Source organism: Coregonus clupeaformis, chromosome 27, assembly GCF_020615455.1.
Source record: "Coregonus clupeaformis isolate EN_2021a chromosome 27, ASM2061545v1, whole genome shotgun sequence".
In the NCBI taxonomy this organism is placed as follows: domain Eukaryota; kingdom Metazoa; phylum Chordata; class Actinopteri; order Salmoniformes; family Salmonidae; genus Coregonus; species Coregonus clupeaformis.
Window position 1 is genome coordinate 17,876,630 of NC_059218.1, and position 21,691 is coordinate 17,898,320.

At 41.1% G+C, this 21,691-nt stretch overlaps 1 protein-coding gene across 1 annotated transcript in view; it reads right to left on the reverse strand.

Moving 5' to 3' along the window:
- The window catches only part of LOC121541582 (microtubule-associated serine/threonine-protein kinase 1-like), a 125,078-nt gene that overhangs the window by 72,060 nt on the left and 31,327 nt on the right, over window positions 1-21,691 (reverse strand). Inside the window, exon 2 of the mRNA XM_045208059.1 lies at window positions 1,186-1,217. Coding sequence (XP_045063994.1) covers window positions 1,186-1,217 — 32 coding nt within the window. The remainder of the gene's footprint in view (window positions 1-1,185; window positions 1,218-21,691) is intronic.

The following is a 21,691-nucleotide window of genomic DNA, read 5'->3' on the forward strand; positions in this document are numbered from 1 at the left end:
CATGCCCATCAGAATAGGCATGAAATACATGGGAGATTGAAGAGGACCAAACCTGTTGGACCGTGACATTCTCACATGAAACAAATAGCTGGGTGATTCCTTTGTGTTTTCAAATCACACTTTATATTGAGGATTTTCCTGCATTCATAACCAGATTAGGTACTGTTGGTGCAAATACAGTTGACACCATTCACCTATAATCCTAGTGCTCCTGCTGTTACTTTGCCCTAGCCTGCAGACAGACGTAGCACCTGACTTAATCCAATCTGGATGCCTTTCAGGGCCAGTTTCCAGGTAGAAGTTGCCCTCAGGCACATATCTAGGATGAGCTTATACTGCTTAACTCCTTACCTTAACATTAGAGGGAGGGAACACAAAATTGATCTGAAGGTCAGCCTCTAAGGGGCAGGTTCATCCTCCTCTATATACCGGGTGGTAAACAGCAGTGTTAAGGCTGGCAACCTGCCACTCTAGCATAAGGTCACAGTCTTTTCAGTAATTCATTAAACATGTGCCATCCAAGGCACATGCATTACCACAACAGACACCATAAACCCTAGTGATTATAACCCTATAGTATCTATAAACCCTATAGTATAGTATCGATTAACCTTATAGGGGAGATCACATCAGTCATTTCTTCACATTCTGTCCATGATTTCCTTCACATTTCTTCATTTGGATCAATTCACTAGGGGCAATGGAGGGCAGGATAGATATTACAGACACTAGTACTGAAACCACATTTTGCACTGGTTGGTTAGGTTACAAATATTGCACCTTAAAATGCAATTTTGTTCTCGCCCGATGAGGTTAGCTTAGGCAGCTATTTAAATTCCAAACAAATGGTTTGCTTCTAATTGAGACTATTATTCAATGAATTTACAGCTTCTTTGCTGATATATTTTTATTTCTCAGCAAATAGGAGCATGAGAATGAAAAATGTAACTATGGACTCAAAAGATGGCAACATGCACTCCTTGATCCGTCAGCCATTGTTGAAAGTACACGATTCCTTTGCTTAGCTCTATGGATAACACACCTACAGTAAGTAGCCTGCAAGAGCTACGCAAACACATCATGCAATATGCATCTGAGGAGGTACAAAATGCCAATTGTTTACCCATGTGGTTGTGTACTGTGCATGAATACTGTATGTTTAATATAAGAAACAGATTGACTCACAAACTTCCTCTTCTTGGAAGACTCAGCTCCTTCTAAAAAGAAAAAAATAAGAAAAAAGATAATTAGGCAATTAAACAGTGACAATTAAACAGTGACACAGAATCTTTGTTAAACAGCATGACATAAAGCCTGAAGAAAACATGCTTAAAACGTTAAATGGACGTTAAAATAAGGTCATATATTGATATTCATCAGACAGTGCTGACTGTCTGACTAGCCTGTCCAGGGACAATGGATGACCTTTGTTTTAATTAGCTACATAGCTGCTGTATCCCCACCACTTTTAAATGGATGTGCATTATTTGTCATTGTCAATTAAATAACAAATAAATAAAAGAGATGACTTGCGCACGCACTTGCATGCTCGCACACACACACACCCACTGTTTGGTCCGAGAGTCCATTTATCCACTCCCAAAGCATGACTTCACTTTCTTGGCTGACCCAGTTTGAGTCCCTCAAGATAAAAAGCACTGAGTCACACAGTTAATAATTAACCAATTCAAAGCAATTCACACTCTCAAAAGGCCGTATGTAAATCACAGAATAATTGTGCTTCAAAAGACAGGGCTCTAGACCAACTTTTTCCACTGGTGCTACCAACTTTTTGAGTTGATGGCACCAGCACATGATTTGGTCACATCAACTTTTCGCAGCTGACAATGACCTGACCTGTGTCCCATAATGTACCTGCATTCCATACAGAACCAGGCTAATAATGACTAGCCATCTTTTAAATTAGCATGCCCTTGACATTCAGGTACATTTGCCAGTGCCAACTGAAAGCTACTAGCCCAAATAAAAATAACTGGCCCGGAAAAGCGGATGACGCGCACATAATTTAAATGTTATCTTTAAATTGCGGGCTGAGCAAGATGCCTATAGCTTATAATAGTGATGAGGGAAAACATCGATACATGTCTTATTTTTGACGATATATCATATCGTATAGTTTTGACAGTATCACAATATTATTTTTGCACTCGTTTGCTGTACCTGCATCAGAACTCCAGTATTTGTGCTTCATAGCTTGTTCTCCATCTTCTTTTTAAATAGAGAGACAATTTGTTTTCAGCACTTATTTCCATGACTGATCAAAAATCGTTTTCTGATCAAAACTTGTTTCTCATGGCTCTCTTGTTCCTCTGCAGCAGACATGGTGAGCAATATGTTTGGAACATTGAATTGCAATAAAATTACAGTATCAAATCGCAATACATATCGTATCGGCACTTAAGAATCGTGATAATATCGTATCGTGAGGTCCCTAGCTTATAATGAGCTACCCTCCATACACAAATAATGTAATTTTAACTTTACATCGATCGTTTGGAGGGAAAAAATATAACCTCAAAAAGGGTGTTATTGTTAGCGATTTTGAACAGTCACTACAGTTGTAAGGCCCTATGAAACCAGTTTTAATCTTTTGGCAAATTCAGTTTTCCAGGTTTTATTTATCCCAGTTTTCCTAGTAGTGGTGTTTCTGTCATGTACAATGTACAGTGTAGCCTACAACTGATGGCAGAGTTTGCAAAACAAATGCCCCACGATACAAATCATCATGATATCATTCTGCTAGGTAGGCCTACTTTGCAGTCACCATTTAATTGCAATGGTTTTTGGGGAAAGCCTTTAGAAATGTTCATTCAAACAACACATGATGACTGAATTGCGTATCGCAAATATTAAACCAAGACTTCGGACCAAACTTTTTGAATCCCTGGTCTGCATACCCATTGCTGTTTGAATAAATCTTAATTGAAAAAAAAAAATTACTTGTACCCTAGCAATGAATATGTTTTTGTTTGCTGTACTGCCAAGTCAAAGGGTCGCAAATGCGACTGTTTTGGTCGCAGTTTTGAGCCCTATTAGAGGAAAAATGTCTAATTGCTTGACCATTACAAGCATAGACAATAAAGCTTTTCTCAGGAAAACAATTACACAAGCTACAGTATGCTCCCCCGGGGTTTGTATTGTAACATCAACAACAATACTTTCATTGATTGCACATTGGAGTGGATTAGGCCCATTGATCCGTGCCAGCTTTGTATTCACTGTACCCGTCAATGAATGTGAAAAATGTCTAATAAGCATTTGTGTAAATATTTTTCCTGATTGTTTTTCTTCCATCAATTGAGATGGATCTCAATATGTTTAAATACAGGCTGTTGAATTCAGAGATATCATATCATATATTGGTCAAAGTGGCTCTATTCACGTCAGTATATCATAAAAGTAATGTGTTCATCATTATACACAGATTAAATACTGCACCTTTAAAAGCAGGCCTCTATTGTGTACATCACGTGTTGAAAATGCATTAAAAGTGAATAAAAGAGAGTTTCCCAATAATGCACATCTACAGTAGCTCTGTAGTCTGCACTTGGGGAAAATGCAATAGTATTAATATACCAGCAGAGGGGAGCATTTACAATAAAGAAGTACTGTCATTTCCTGATGTATTCACTGGCTGTCTGGGGACTGCTGCTGTGAATGTGTGTACTGACTAAACCACAGCCTGCAGCTACACAGAGCTTGTGAACAGAATATATTTGAATTGGGGCTGTGGAACTGCACTGAAGTGTACATAAAGGATGTTTGCACATTTGAACACATCTCAAATGCACTTATGTGGTGTCAACTCGTTTGGAATTTCCATTCAATTGCATTCAGATTCCGTGGAGAAACAAGAATTCCACTACCACACACAGAAATTACAGGACTAACACCCACACAATTCCACTTGTAAGATACCTAAAATAACTATGGATGAACAAATGCATAAACAGCACAGTAAGGGTGAGGTCGCTTTGTCTAAGAAATGAGACAGCAGTGTTTAAATAGTGAGGTGTTTAAAGGGTCTTCTAGTCAGTAGAAAATTAACTAAGCCCCTCTCCCCGTGGCCATCAATTAGAGCCTGCTGGCTCCCGTGCATCCAGGGCAGCATTTCATTGGCTAACGTGAACGCGGTTCATACTAAGTACCAGAAGGGAATGAGTTAAAGCTAATATTAATTCTAACCAATGACAGCATAGCAAATCATCGTGGGTGTCTACTGTCTGGTCTAGCTGGTTCAAATGGCACACACAGCTATGAAAAATCCTGGTAAAACCTGTGGAGATTACCTTTAAGATTAAAACGTGTCCAGGGGCAGTTCCCGGGGACTGCCGGCAGAGTACAGAAGAAATATCAGCCCATGGAGAGAAGCACAAGATTGAACTTAACTTTCTAGAATATTCTCTGTTAAAACTATCAACGTTTCTTTTTATTGTGGCAATTGTGCGAATCAACGCAATACTAGCCACTTTCAATGCAACATACTGAAACAAAATGACCTATTCAAAATATTTTGTTGTAGGCAGAACGCATCGGAGTAGGATTCTATTGTGCACGACTCAGCCGTACTCTACACAGACGGTGCGGCATAACCAATCAGAGCTGCAGTAGGTCTATATGCAAATCGACTATTGCCATATATGGATCTGTGCCATTTACTGGACTGTGTTTACAGCTGTGGTCGAGAGTAGATGCGCTTGTTTTGAGACCAAAGCAAGAGCTGCATGTAGCCATGTGTGCACATTTTGTTCATATCCTTTGCAAGTTAATGACTTATTAGCCCAGCTATAGATAATTTGCAGTCAGCAATGGGGGAGTGATTGCTTCCTACAAGAGCACAAAACGTGTACATTTCTAGACATCTTTGAAAAGTGAGTCAGGTAAAGAGCTTTTTTTTTTGTCTTAAAGGGAGAGTGTTTTATTTTGAGACAGGCTTGAATAAGCTAAATTGCCAATAGGCGGAGAGTAGCATAATTTGTCAGATTCTCTGTAATAATGGTATGGGAATAATAATGCATTTTATTTTGTAAAGTGGTCTTCATGCGTCAAACAACAAAAATATTTTTCAGTCACCTTGTCTGAAGGACAAGTGGATAAACAGGTTAATGTCAAGCCCTGCATGTTGTTTTCAAATGTCTCATGGAATGTAGGCCTACATTGAACATCACACATAGGCTGCTACTGTAGGCTGAATGATAGAACAGCTATGTCCATGTTAAAATGGTATGGGATGCATTTTCTGCATTATATTTGATGGTACGCCATTCTGGTAGGCCTACATTATGATCAAATAGCCACAGTAACCTACTTTGCCACTTAAAACTGTACAGCCTCAGTGTTCACAGTAAAGGCACGCTGGAAGTTGCACAGAATTTTCACAACGTTCAAATTTGCGCTCAGCAGACCTGAAATTTGCTCAGTGCCACCAAAAAATAGAGGGAACATTGGTCATGACTATATCCCTCACAGTGGGTAAGAAGTTGATCCACTGACAAACACCTCTACTGTGTGAGAAACCCTATACACAACCCAGTGAGCTAGTCTTCCCCATATGGTGGGAAGACACATCAAAGTGCATGGAACCACTGTGACATGGTATTCATGAAACCGAGCACAAACGGAGAGTGGTGGTGGTGGATGAAAGTGGCTAAGTAGAGGAGAGAGGAGGAGACAATGTGCACAAGATAGCGCACCTCGTCTGAGTTTGACATGCCTCTGAATTCACAGACAACCACACTGAACAACAGTCAGACAAACTTCCATGTTCAGAAAAACGAGAAACATCCTCCATTGGGAATAAAAACTGTATCTGATACTAGACAATAGCAGTAGACAACATTCAAAGTGAACCCTAAAGAATGAGTACAGAAAAACTGTCGATATTCTCCATAGAGAAGGCTTACTTTATCGGAAAATGCTAGACGGCAACAGTGAGAAACATTCAAAGTGAACCCTCAATGTTACACATGATTGAGTCCACTATTGATACAAGTGTAGAAAAATCGAAGGGCAAAAGACCGATGTAATCCTTGGTTTACGCATTAATTGTCTGATAAATTACAGGAAATAAATGTTGCTTGGGCTAAGGCTAGATGGACTGATTCTACATCTGATTGGTAGTCCTTCAGATATTTGAGAAATGCTAGATTATGGAGACGCAATTTATACAGCGCATTTGGAAAGTATTCAGACTCCTTGACTTTTTCCACATTTTGTTACGTTACAGCCTAATTCTAAAATTGATTAAATCAATTCAATCAATCTACACACAACACCCCATAATGACAAAGCAAAAACAGGTTTATTACAAATTTATTAAAAATAAAAAACTGAAATACCTAATTTACATAAGTATTCAGACCCTTTACTCAGTACTTTGTTGAAGCACCTTTGGCAGCGATTACAGCCTCAAGTCTTATTGGGTATGACGCTACAAGCTTGGCACACCTGTATTTGGGGAGTTTCTCCCATTCTTCTCTGCAGATCCTCTCAAGCTCTGTCAGGTTGGATGGGGAGCGTCGCAGCACAGGTATTGCAGGTCTCTCCAGAGATGTTCGATCGGGTTCAATTCCGGTCTCTGGTTGGGCCACTCAAGGACATTCAGAGACTTGTCCCGAAGCCACCCCTGCGTTGACTTGGCTGTGTGCTTAGGGTCGTTTTCCTCTTGGAAGGTGAACCTTCACCCCAGTCTGAGGTCCTGAGCGCTTAGGAGCAGGTTTTCATCAAGGATCTCCCTGTACTTTGCTCCATTCATCTTTCCCTTGATCCTGACTAGTCTCCCAGTCCCTGCCACTGAAAAACATCCCCACAGCATGATGCTGCAACCACCATGCTTCACCGTACGGATGGTGCCAGGTTTCCTCCAGACGTGACGCTTGGCCTTCAGGCCAAAGAGTTTAATTAGACCAGAGAATCTTGTTTCTCATGGTCTGAGAGTCTTTAGGTGCATTTTGGCAAATTCCAAGCGGGCTTTCATGTGCCTTTTACTAAGGAGTGGCTTCCGTCTGGCCACTCTACCATAAAGGCCTGATTGGTGGAGTGCTGCAGAGATGGTTGTCCTTCTGGAAGGTTCTTCCATCTCCACAGAGGAACTCTGGAGCTCTGTCATTGTGACCATCAGGTTCTTGGTCACCTCCCTGACCAAGGCACCTCCCCCGATTGCTCAGTTTGGCCGGATGGCCAGCTCTACGAAGAGTCTTGGTGGTTCCAAACTTTTTCCATTTAAGAATGATGGCGGCCACTGTGTTCTTAGGGACCTTTAATGATGCAGAATTTTTTTGGTACACTTCCCCAGATCTGTGTAGACACAATCCTGTCCCGGAGCTCTACAGACAATTCCTTCGAGCTCATGGCTTGGTTTTTGCTCAAACATGCACTGTCAACTGTGGGACCTTATTTAGACAGGTGTGCCTTTCCAAATCACGTCCAATCAATTGAATTTACCACAGGTGGACTCCAATCAAGTTGTAGAAACATCTCAAGGATGAGCAATGGAAACAGGATGCATCTGAGCTCAATTTTGAGTCTCATAGCAAAGGGTCTGAATGCTTATGTAAATAAGGTATCTGTTTTTAATAAATTTGCAAAAATGTCTAAAAGCCTGATTTCGCTTTGCCATTATGGGGTATTGTGTGTAGATTGATTAGGATTTGTATTTATTTAATCCATTTTAGAATAAGGCTGTAACGTAACAAAATTTGGAAAAAGGGAAGCGGTCTGAATACTTTCTGAATGCACTTTTGATCGGCAGGTAAGGTCTCGAGCGGCAAAATGTTCTTTACCATCCGGCCATCAGATTTGCCAACAATGCTCCTTATAAAACACATCACTGCATGCTATACTCCTCTGTAAACTGGCCACCTCTGTATACCCGACACAAGTCCCACTGGTTGATGCTTATTTATAAAACCCTCTTAAGCCTCACTCCGCCCTATCTGAGATACAGTAGAAGTCGGAAGTTTACATACACCTTAGCCAAACACATTTAAACTCAGTTTTTCACAATTCCTGACATTTAGTCCAGGTAAAAATTCCCTGTCTTAAGTCAGTTAGGGGATCACCACTTTATTTTAAGAATGTGAAATGTCAGAATAATAGTAGAGAGAATGATTTATTTCTGTTTGTATTTATTTCATCACATTCCCAGTGAGTCAGAAGTTTACATGCACTCAATGAGTATTTGGTAGCATTGCCTTTAAATTGTTTAAATTGGGTCAAACGTTTCGGGTAGACTTCCACAAGCTTCCCACAATAAGTTGGGTGAATTTTGGCCCATTCCTCCTGACAGAGCTGGTGTAACTGAGTCATGTTTGTAGGCCTCCTTGCTCGCACACGCTTTTTCAGTTCTGCCCACAAATGTTCTATAGGATTGAGGTGAGGGCTTTGTGATGGCCCCCTCCAATCACTTTGTTGTCCTTAAGCCATTTTGCCACAACTTTGGAAGTATGCTTGGGGTCATTGTCCATTTGGAAGACCCATTTGCGATCAAGCTTTAACTTCCTGACTGACGTCTTGAGATGTTGCTTCAATATATCCACATAATTTTCCTTCCTCCATGATGCCATCTATTTTGTGAAGTGCACCAGTCCCTCCTGCAGCAAAGCACCCCCACAGCATGATGCTGACACCCCCGTGCTTCACGGTTAGGATGGTGTTCTCCGGCTTGCAAGTCCCCCTTTTTTCTCCAAACATAACGATGGTCATTATGGCCAAACATTTCTATTTTTGTTTCATCAGACATTTCTCCAAAAATTATGATCTTTGTCACAATGTGCAGTTGCAAACCGTCGTCTGGCTTATGCAAATGTAACTTTGCAAATGTAACTTTAAGAAAAACATTAAGAAATGTAGCTGGCTACATTCTTTCTATGATAACCATTAGAAATATGATGGCCATGCATCGCTTTTGCAAAAAAACACTTGACTTTCAATATAAAACGCGACCCCTGTTGGCTGGGCTCCCTGCCTGTGCCATTAAACCCCTACAACTTATCCAGAATGCAGTCTGTCTGGTGTTCAACCTTCCCAAGTTCTCTCATGTCACCCCGCTCCTCCGTACACTCCACTGGCTTCCAGTTGATGCTCGCATCTACTACAAAACCATGGTGCTTGCCTATGGAGCTGTGAGGGGAACGGCATCACCTTACCTTCAGGCTCTGATCAGACCCTACACCCAAACAAGGGCACTACGTTCATCCACCTCTGGCCTGCTAGCCCCCCTACCTCTACGGAAGCACAGTTCCCGCTCAGCCCAGTCAAAGCTATTCACTGCTCTGGCACCCCAATGGTGGAACAAGCTCCCCCACGACGCCAGGACAGCAGAGTCACTGACCACCTTACGGAGACACTTGAAACCCTACCTCTTCAAGGAATACCTGGAATAGTATAACAGTAACCCTTCTACCTGGCCATATATACTGTTGACTGAATGCATGAAAGCTCTTTTCAGTTCACAGTTGTTTAAATTCACCTTGCTTCTTCCATCTTTCACTCTGAAAAAATAACACACTTTAAAAGAGGATGTTGTGTGGCAATAAGAGCTTTTGTGATTATTCAGTATCAGTTGTGCAACACCTTCCACCTTCTATGGGCACAATCTGCAGAAAAGTAATAAGTCAGCATATCACATTCGTACAGTGAGTCTACCTGATAAACTGTGTATTGTGTAGGAGCTGTAATACACTGAACAAAAACAAACACGAAAAGTGTTGATCCCATGTTTCAAGAGCTGAAATAAAAGATCCCAAACCTTTTCTATTCGCACAAAAAGGCATATCAAGAAGCTGATTAAACAACATGATCATTACACAGGTGAACCTTGTGCTGGGCACAATAAAAGGCCAGTGCAGTTCTGTCACACAACACAATGCCACAGATGTGCGTGCAATTGGCATGCTGACTGCAGGAATGTCCACCAGAGCTGTTGCCAGATAATATAATGTTGATTTCTCTACCATAAGCCGCCTCCAACGTCGTTTTAGAGAACTTGGCAGTAAGGCCAACCGGCCTCACAACCGCAGACCACGTGTATGGCGTCATGTGGGTGAGTGGTTTTCTGATGTCAACGTTGTGGACAGAGTGCCCCATGGTGGCGGTGGGGTTATGGTATGGGCAGGCATAAGCTACGGACAATGAACACAATAGCATTTTATTGATGGCAATTTGAATGCACAAAAATATTGTGACCAGATCCTGAGGTCCATTGTGAGGCCCATTTGTTTAAGGTGTCTGTGACCAACAGACGCATATCTGTATTCCCAGTCAAATCAAATCAAATCAAATTTTATTGGTCACATGCGCCGAATACAACAGGTGCAGACATTACAGTGAAATGCTTACTTACAGCCCTTAACCAACAGTGCATTTATTTTAAACAAAAAAAGTAAGAATAAAACAACAACAAAAAAGTGTTGAGAAAAAAAAGAGCAGAAGTAAAATAAAGTGACAGTAGGGAGGCTATATATACAGTAAAATAAAGTGACAGTAGGGAGGCTATATATACAGGGGGGTACCGTTGCATAGTCAATGTCGGGGGCACCGGCTAGTTGAGGTAGTTGAGGTAATATGTACATGTGGGTAGAGTTAAAGTGACTATGCATAAATACTTAACAGAGTAGCAGCAGCGTAAAAAGGATGGGGTGGGGGGCAGTGCAAATATTCCGGGTAGCCATGATTAGCTGTTCAGGAGTCTTATGGCTTGGGGGTAGAAGCTGTTGAGAAGTCTTTTGACCTAGACTTGGCACTCCGGTACCGCTTGCCGTGCGGTAGCAGAGAGAACAGTCTATGACTAGGGTGGCTGGAGTCTTTGACAATTTTGAGGGCCTTCCTCTGACACCGCCTGGTATAGAGGTCCTGGATGGCAGGGGAGCTTTGCCCCAGTGATGTACTGGGCCGTACGCACTACCCTCTGTAGTGCCTTGCGGTCAGAGGCCAAGCAGTTGCCATACCAGGCGGTGATGCAACCAGTCAGGATGCTCTCGATGGTGCAGCTGTAGAATTTTTTGAGGATCTGAGGACCCATGCCAAATCTTTTTAGTCTCCTGAGGGGGAATAGGCTTTGTCGTGCCCTCTTCACGACTGTCTTGGTGTGTTTGGACCATGATAGTTCGTTGGTGATGTGGACACCAAGGAACTTGAAGCTCTCAACCTGTTCCACTACAGCCCCGTCGATGAGAATGGGGGCGTGCTCAGTCCTCTTTTTTTTCCTGTAGTCCACAATCATCTCCTTTGTCTTGGTCACGTTGAGGGAGAGGTTGTTGTCCTTGCACCACACGGCCAGATCTCTGACCTCCTCCCTATAGGCTGTCTCATCGTTGCCGGTGATCAGGCCTACCACTGTTGTGTCGTCGGCAAACTTAATGATGGTGTTGGAGTCGTGCCTGGCCATGCAGTCATGGGTGAACAGAGAGTACAGGAGGGGACTGAGCACGCACCCCTGAGGGGCCCCCGTGTTGAGGATCAGTGTGGCAGATGTGTTGTTACCTACCCTTACCACCTGGGGGCGGCCCGTCAGGAAGTCCAGGATCCAGTTGCAGAGGGAGGTGTTTAGTCCCAGGATCCTTAGCTTAGTGATGAGCTTAGAGGGCACTATGGTGTTGAATGCTGAGCTGTAGTCAATGAATAGCATTCTCACGTAGGTGTTCCTCTTGTCCAGGTGGGAAAGGGCAGTGTGGAGTGCGATAGAGATTGCATCATCTGTGGATCTGTTGGGGCGGTATGCAAATTGGAGTGGGTCTAGGGTTTCTGGGATTATGCTGTTGATGTGAGCCATGACCAGTCTTTCAAAGCACTTCATGGCTACAGACGTCAGTGCTACGGGTCGGTAGTCATTTAGGCAGGTTATCTTAGAGTTCTTGGGCACGGGGACTATGGTGGTCTGCTTGAAACATGTTGGTATTACAGACTCAGTCAGGGACATGTTGAAAATGTCAGTGAAGACACTTGCCAGTTGGTCAGCACATGCTCGGAGTACACGTCCTGGTAATCCGTCTGGCCCTGCGGCCTTGTGAATGTTGACCTGCTTAAAAGTCTTACTCACATCGGCTACGGAGAGCGTGATCACATAGTCGTCCGGAGCAGCTGGTGCTCTCATGCATGCTTCAGTGTTGCTTGCCTCGGAGCGAGCATAGAAGTGGTTTAGCTCGTCTGGTAGGCTTGTGTCACTGGGCAGCTCGCGGCTGTGCTTCCTTTGTAGTCTGTAATAGTTTTCCAAGCCCTGCCACATCCGACGAGCGTCAGAGCCAGTGTAGTATGATTCAATCTTAGACCTGTATTGACTCTTTGCCTGTTTGATGATTCGTCGGAGGTCATAGCGGGATTTCTTATAAGCGTCCGGGTTAGAGTCCCGTTCCTTGAAAGCGGCAGCTCTACCCTTTAGCTCAGTGCGGATGTTTCCTGTAATCCATGGCTTCTGGTTGGGGTATGTACGCACGGTCACTGTGGGGACGACATCATCGATGCACTTATTGATGAAGCCAGTGACTGATGTGGTGTACTCCTCAATGCTGTCTGAAGAATCCCGGAACATGTTCCAGTCTGTGCTAGCAAAACAGTCCTGTAGCTTAGCATCTGCGTCATCTGACCACTTTTTTATTAACCGAATCACTGGTGCTTCCTGCTTCAGTTTTTGCTTATAAGCAGGAATCAGGAGGATAGAGTTATGGTCAGATTTGCCAAATGGAGGGCGAGGGAGAGCTTTGTATGCGTCTCTGTGTGTGGAGTAAAGGTGGTCTAGAGTTTTTTCCCTCTGGTTGCACATTTAACATGCTGGTAGAAATTAGGTAGAACGGATTTAAGTTTCCCTGCATTAAAGTCCCCGGCTACTAGGAGCGCTGCATCTGGATGAGCGTTTTCCTGTTGATTAATGGCCTTGTACAACTCATTCAGTGCAATCTTAATGCCAGCATTGGTTTGTGGTGGTAAATAGACAGCTATGAAAAATATAGATGAAAACTCTCTTGGTAAATAGTGTGGTCTACAGCTTATCATAAGATACTCTACCTCAGGCGAGCAAAACCTCGAGACTTCCTTAGTATTTGATTTTGTGCACCAGCTGTTGTTTACAAATATACACAGACCGCCGCCCCTTGTCTTACCAGAGTCAGACGTTCTGTCCTGCCGATGTAGCGTATAGCCTGCTAGCTGAATGTTGTCATTGTTGTCGTTCAGCCACGACTCCCATTTGTTTAAGGTGTCTGTGACCAACAGACGCATATCTGTATTCCCAGTCATGTGAAATCCATAGATTAAGGCCTAATGAATTTATTATAATTGACTGATTTCCTCATATGAACTGTAACTCAGTAAAATCAATGAAATTGTTGCATGTTGCATTTATATTTTTGTTCAGTATACTTGTGCCAATATGCTTACTAAAAATAAACAAGCTGTGAAGAGAGAAGAAAGTTGTGCTACCGTGTCTCATTGAGCATTAAGACCTATTACTTTCTCTGTAATGGACTACACTCAGTGGCGAACCGTCACTATTGCCGTTTTTAGCCGTTTTTATCTCAATATCAAATCATTTCTAACAATTAAGTACATTATTGTGATTGTGATCAATTAAAATGGTCAAAAATAAACAAATTGCGTCTTAGCAAAGAGCAATTTCTCAAGCAGGATTTTTTTTGTTTTTTTTGTTTTGTTTTTGTTGGGGGGAATGGATCAGCTTAATATTGCAGATAGATTGTATCTTCTATCAATGTAATTGTCTGTATCACTTCCAATCCCCCATGTTTGTTTGTTTTTTTACATATATATACTCCCCTTTATTACTTTTCAACCCCACCATCCTTTCCCTACTTGGAGTAAATTAGTGAACAACAATGGCCAGGCCTCTACTTCCGGTCTATACTTACTATCTACACCTTATGGACAGAGTTAATTTTACAATAATTCTATTTTTTTATATATATATATATATATATATATATATATATATATATATATATATATATATATATATATATATATATTTATTATTATTTTTTGCTCCTGAACTTCTTCTACTCTCAACCTCTCCGATAATTTTCATGATGTCCATCCGGTTTGCTTCTATATGCCATATCTTTCTAACTGTGCTCTTTCCCAAAAGCTCCCAACATACAACCTATATACTTATTATGGACACAGTATGCTTACATTATTAGCTACCTTTGTTATTATTTGTTGTTATTTGTTATTAGTCACATCCTTCAACTCTATTCAATACCTCCCATCTATCTCTTAACACCATCCATATAGGATTTCTATTTGCCATATATTTTTCAACCGTACTGTGATGTTTTACAAAAGTTCTGAACCTTTCTATTCTCATTGCTTCTACAGATTGTGAATTAAAAATAAACATTTTTGCTAAAAGTATTATTATATTATTGATTGATTGACTATGACTTTTCAGATCACCCAGTAATGCTATCTGCAAGGTTAGCTCCAGGTAAATATTGCAATCCTTTAGCCATTCCTGGACCTGTGTCCAAAAACAAGCTACAAATGGACAGAACCAAAACAAATGATCTAATGATTCTGTCTCTTCACAGCAAAATCTGAAGAGCTGGGAAGATTGTATCCCCCATATAAATAACATTCTATTGGTAGCAAGAATTTTATATAATAATTTAAATTGAAAGATTCTAATTTTTGAATCCGGTGTCGTTTTGCGTGTCAGTTCATAAACACTATGCCATGGGATCGGTACGTCAAAGATCTCTTCCCAACTATTTTGCAATCTATATGGGACGGCTGTCAATCCTTTGGTCCTTAAGTGAAACTGATATACTTTTTTATTTATCACAGTTTTCCTTAACCAATTATGTTCTTTAATGCAAGGCCAACAGACAAGTTCCTTACTTTCTCCCCCTTCCACTTTCCTCTTCCACTTTTGCGGTAAGGCTGCAATTATTTTGTAATTCTGGGTAGAACAGACATTTCCATATGTTTTTGTTAGCTGCATGTGCGACATAACTCCACCAGTCCTACCGATGATATCATTTACAAAGATTATACCTTTTTTAAACATTCTGTCAAAAAATAAAAGGTTTTTTGTCAATTAGTATATTTGAATTTAACCACAATATTTTTTGCATTATTTGTTCTGTCGTTTCTGGAGGATTAAATTGAAATTGCAACCAACTTTCTATGGCTTGTTTTAGAAATAGTGATATTTGGGAGATTATTTCATTTTCAAATAACTGAAAGTGAGAGGTTGTAATCTGAATAAAGGGAAAAAGGCCTTTCTTGAACATTGGGTGAGACAATCTTACTAATTTGCTTGAGAACCAGTTCGGATTTAAGTATAACTTTTGTATGACTGAAGCTTTTAGTGATAGGTCTAATGCTTTAATATTTAATAATTTCTGTCCTCCGAATTCATATTCATTATATAAATATGCCCTTTTAATTTTGTCTGGCTTGCCGTTCCAAATAAAATTGAATATTTTTTTCTCATATAATTTAAAAAACTGTTCGCTAGGCGTAGGCAAGACCATAAGCAAATAGGTAAACTGGGATAATAAAGAGTTAAATCAGGGTGATTTTTCCACAAATTGACAGGTATTTTCCTTTCCATGGTAGTAAGATCTTATCTATTTTTGCTAACTTTCTATTAAAATGTATTGAAGTGAGATCATTTATTTCCTTTGGGATATGTATTCCGAGTATATCCACATCACCATCAAACCATTTTATTGGTTAACTACATGGTAATGTAAAAATTGTATTCTTTAGTGATCCAATACGTAATATAGTACATTTGTCATAATTTGGTTGTAATCCAGAGAGGTTAGAAAATGTATCTAGATCCTCTATGAGGCTGTGGAGGGATTCTAGTTGTGGATTTAAAATAAAACATGAATCATCAGCGTACAATGACACCTTTGTTTTTAAGCCCTGTATTTCTAATCCTCTGATATAATAATAATAATAATAATAATAATAATAATAATAAGACATACCCCTCCCAATCTTCACAACAACTTTGTCAATATGACTTCACCAAGCAGGATTTTTACTAGGACTGTCTGGGAGTGGTCATCACAGACACCAACAAGTGCCTGACTGACTATTAGCTAAACAATGTTTTTATTTTATATTACCCCCATCTCCGATAAGCTAGCCCGGAAAGGGCTAAGAATAGCCCATATTAATATATGTAGCCTTATAAATAAGGTTACATTAAATCAATAACTTGCTAACATCGGATAACATTCATATACTGGCCATCTCTGAAACTCACTTAGATAATTCCTTTGATGATATAGCAGTAGCAATATAAAGATATAACATCTATAGAAAAGACAGGAATGCCTATGGGGGAGGTGTTGCTGTATATGTTCAGAGACATATTCCTGTAAAGCTTAGAGAGGATCTCATGTTAAATGTTGTTGAAGTATTGTGGTTGCAAGTTCACCTGCCTCATCTATAGACTCTCCTATTGGGGTGCTGCTATAGGCCACCAAGTTTTAAGAGACCATATTTGGATAATGTGTGTGCAATGCTTGAAAGTGAGTGTGATGTTAATAGAGAGGTCTATTTTCTGGGTGACCTAAACATTGACTGGTTAGCAACTAGCTGTCCTCTCAAGAGGAAACTTCTAACTGTGACTAATGCCTTTAATATGACCCAAGTTATCACTCAACCAACTAGAGTGCCTACCAAGTGTTGGATCTGTGACATCCACTTGTATTGATCATATCTTCACTAATACTGCAGAGCTTTGCTCCAAAGCAATATCAGTTCCCATTGGCTGTAGTGACCATAACATTGTGGCAATAATAAGGAAAGCCAAAGTGCCAAAGAGTCGGCCTGAAGTAGTTTACATGCGATCATACAAAACGTTCTCTCAGGTCTCTTTTGTTGAAGATGTATGTTGGTCTGATGTGTATGAGGAAGTGAATCCAGATGCAGCACTGGAAGTATTTGTATATTTATTCACACCAATTGTTGACAAGCATGCACCTGTTAAGAAATTAACTGTGAGAACTGTTAGAGTCCCCTGGACTGAAAAAAATTACGGTTCGAAGAAATGATGCAAAAGAGGTGGAAAACAAGTCAGGTTTGAGAAATGTTGTGACTAAACTTAACAAAAATAAGAAACCATATTACCAAACCAAGATAAATGACTTCCAACACAATAGAAAAAGGCTTTGGAGTACCTTAACTAATATCATGGGCAGAAAACCAAATTCATCTCTATCGTTCATTGAAGTTGATGGGTCATTTATAACAAAACCTTTCAATATTGCCAATCATTTCAATGACTATTTCACTAGTAAAGTGGAAAAACTCAGAAGTGAAATTGAACAGTGAATCATAACATTTTTGTATAAAATATCTAATAATGCTGTTTTGAATTTGGTCAATTTAGTGTGAGAGGTGGAAAAACAATTATTATGCATCAATAATGATAAGCCACCAGGTATAGACAACCTTGATGGGAAACTCTTGAGAATGGTAGCAGACTGTATTGCCACCACTATTTGGTATGCCTTCACCAAAGCTTAAAAGAGTGTGTGTGTCCACAGGCGTGGAAGGAAGCTAAAGTAATTCCAATGCCTAAAAATAGTAAAGCACCCTTTCCTGGCTCTAACAGCCGCCCAATCAGTTTGCTGCCTGTTCTTAGTAAACTGATGGAGAGAATTGTATTTGACCAAATACAATGCTATTTTTCATAGAACAAGTTCACTGACTTTCAGCATGCATATAGAGAAGGGCACACAACTTGTATTGCACTGAATCAGATTAGATTATTGGTTAAAATAAATGGATAATAAGATGATAGTTGGAGATGTATCATTAGATTTCAGTGCAGCCTTTGATGTTATTGATCATACATTGTTATTGAAGAAACTCACTTGCTATGGCTTTACATCACCTGCCATCACATGGTTGGAGAGTAATGTATCCAATAGAACCCAGAGAGTGTTCTTCAATGGAAGCGTCTCTAACATTAGATATGTACAGTCGTGGTCAAAAGTTTTGAGAATGCCCTGCCACAAAAGGACCAGCTGACATCATGTCAGTGATTCTCTCGTTAACACAGGTGAGAGTGTTGATGAGGACAAGGCTGGAGATCACGCTGTCATGCTGATTGAGTTAGAATAACAGACTGGAAGCTTTAAAAGGAGGGTGGTGCTTGAAATCATTGTTCTTCCATGGTTACCTGCAAGGAAACATGTGCCGTCATCATTGCTTTGCACAAAATAGGCTTCACAGGCAAGGATATTGCTGCTAGTAAGATTGCACCTAAATCAACCATTTATCGGATCATCAAGAATTTCAAGGAGAGAGGTTCAATTGTTGTGAAGAAGGCGTCAGGGCGCCCAAGAAAGTCCAGCAAGCGCCAGGACCGTCTCCTAAAGTTGATTCAGCTGCAGGATCGGGGCACCACCAGTGCAGAGCTTGCTCAGGAATGGCAGCAGGCAGGTGTGAGTGCATCTGCACGCACAGTGAGGTGAAGACTTTTGTAGGATGGCCTGGTGTCAAGAAGGGCAGCAAAGAAGCCACTTCTCTCCAGGAAAAACATCAGGGACAGACTGATATTCTGCAAAAGGTACAGGGATTGAACTGCTGAGGACTGGGGTAAAGTCATTTTCTCTGATGAATCCCCTTTCCGATTGTTTGGGGCATCCGGAAAACAGCTTGTCTGGAGAAGACAAGGTGAGCGCTATCATCAGTCCTGTGTCATGCCAACAGTAAAGCATCCTGAGACCATTCATGTGTGGGGTTGCTTCTCAGCCAAGGGAATGGGCTCACTCACAATTTTGCCTAAGAACACAGCCATGAATAAAGAATGGTACCAACACATCCTCCGAGAGCAACTTCTCCCAACCATCCAAGAACAGTTTGGTGACGACCAGTGCCTTTTCCAGCATGATGGAGCACCTTCCCATAAGGCAAAAGTGATAACTAAGTGGCTCGGGGAACAAAACATCGACATTTTGGGTCCATGGCCAGGAAACTCCCCAGACCTTAATCCCATTTGAGAACTTGTGGTCAATCCTCAAGAGGCGGGTGGACAAACAAAAACCCACAAATTCTGACAAACTCCAAGCATTGATTATGCAAGAATGGGCTGCCATCAGTCAGGATGTGGCCCAGAAGTTAACTGACAGCATGCCAGGGCCAATACTTGTGTCATTCTCAAAACTTTTGACCACGACTGTACAATGCGGTGTCCCGCAAGGCAGTTACCTTGGACTGTTACTCTTCTTTATTTTTACAAATTATTTGCCACTGGTTTTACACAAAGCTAGAATGACCATGTATGCGGATGATTCCACACTCTACATGTCAGCACAGATGGTTAATTATCATGGTGAAGTCATATTGACAAAGTTGTTGTGAAGATTGGGAGGGGTATGTCTTATAATAATATTAATAATAATAATAATAATAATATGCCATTTAGCAGACGCTTTTATCCAAAGCGACTTACAGTCATGTGCGCATACATTTTGACGTATGGGTGGTCCCGGGGATCGAACCCACTACCCTGGCGTTACAAGCGCCATGCTCTACCGATTGAGCTACAGAGGACCACATATAAGAAGATGTTCTGTGTTATTGACCCAAAGAATGACCTGTACTAGTTGTTCCATCTTGATTCTGTCCGGTAATATGGTCAAGTGCAGTAACAAAAGACCTAGCAAAGCTGCAGCTGGCTCAAAACAGAGCAGCACGCCTTGCCCTTAATAGAACTATCAACAACAACATGCATGCCAGTCTTTCCTGGTTGAGGGTTGACGTGAGATTAACTGCTTCTCTTCTAGTTATGATAAATATTACTGTGATGAAAATTCCATATTGTCTGCATAATCAAATAACATTCAGCTCAGACACACATACATACCCCACAAGCATAGCCGTGGGAAGTAGGGGTGCAGAGGGTGCTGCAGCACCGCCTAAAAAAATCAAATAAAAAAATTAAATGAATACAAATAAAATAAACACTGAAAATACAATTATTTTCACAAAAGTAGTGCACTGGGCCTTTACTAGTCCTGTATTAGCGGACCGATATAGCCAATTGTTTATTTGCATCTCAACTAAGATGAGGTATCAAACTGTCTGTTCAAGCTCAGCACTTAATGTAATAATAATAATAATAATAATAATAATAATAATAATATGCCATTTAGCAGATGCTTTTATCCAAAGCGACTTACAGTCGTGCGTGCATACATTTTTTTTGTGTATGGGTGGTCCCGGGGATCGAACCCACTACCTTGGCGTTACAAGCGCCGTGCTCTACCAGCTGAGCTACAGAGGACCACAATGTAATCTCCAATTGAAAATAACTTAAAGTAGAAATGACACTACATTTTAATTCATCAGCTCTTCCCACCAGGGTCTACGATGAGGACCGCTTCGCTGGGTGAACTGGAGAATAGATCAGCCACCCCCATGTAAAGACCTGCGCAAGGACTTTCCATGTGGCAAGCTTGCTGATGTCTGGGTGCTGAGAACTGGAATGAACGGACACAGGTCCACAGAAGGTTTGCTGTTGCCAGGATTGTTGGCCACTGATCTTCTGATTGTTGGAGGAACTCTACATTTCTGAAGCGCTAGGGAGAAAGCGAGACAGTAGTGGGGCCTTGAAGGGAACAGCCAAGTCTTGTAAGGACTGCGTTGGGTCCACCTGACGGGCCTGTACATACTGGCTGTAGGGGTATCAGTAGGTGAGCTATGTCCTAACCGAACAGCATCAGAGGTTGGGCGTGGTCCACAGTTGGGGAAGGCAGGTTGCGGAGGTGGTCGTGTTGCCTTTGGAGAGCTGTGACTGGAGAGGAGTGTTCGGAAAGGCCTAAGTTGTTGGCGTGAACGTCTGATGTACTCTGTATTTCTTGGAGGGTTCGAACAGAGGGGAAACATCAAAAGGTAACTGAGGCACCTTGGAGTTGTACAACATCTTGGCAAACAGTAGTGAGGTTGAGACGTTGCACAACCTGTGAATTTACCGCTCATTCAGGTGTATGTGATTGTTATTCAAGTTGTCCAGGGCCATTTTGAGGATGGCAAAGTCACTATCTTTGCCACTCTTGAAATGGGGCAACAACTGCTTTGTGATGCCATATGATCACTGTGATGCCATTAATCTTGAAAATGGCGAAGCTAACAAATTAGCATCAACACCTTCTTCGGTAACACCTGCTATCCCAGCTGCCGTGGCACACTAGTCTACAACAAAAACTAGCTAGCTTAGACCGTGGGAAAACTAGTGCTCGCTATTGCACAGTGACCTGTCGGCCTTCGAGAAGGCAGAAGTTTCCATACATTTTTGTAAAAATGGTTCCACCCATTACAAGTCAAAATGTGATTGGTTGATTCCACTGTCTCTCCAAAATTCTGCTCTAATACAGAATGGCAGATGCCTTCTATCGAGCTTCTGAGGGCCTAGCCAGACAAATTAAAAAGACATAGCTAACTAAAAGACAAAGTCAACCGGTTCCTTTAAAAATTGCAGTTCAAAGAAGAAGAAAAAAATGTATCCTCAGTTTTAACCCTTTCCAACACAAACTGAAGAGATTAAATAAGAATGTCATTGAACAGAATATCATGAAAATATTATTGAAAATATTAAATTGAAAAATGTTATCAATCCTGGGCCTTCTCTGAAGGCATAGAAGGCGTTGACGGTTCCCCATTGACTACACTGTACCACGTTCAGGGTTGC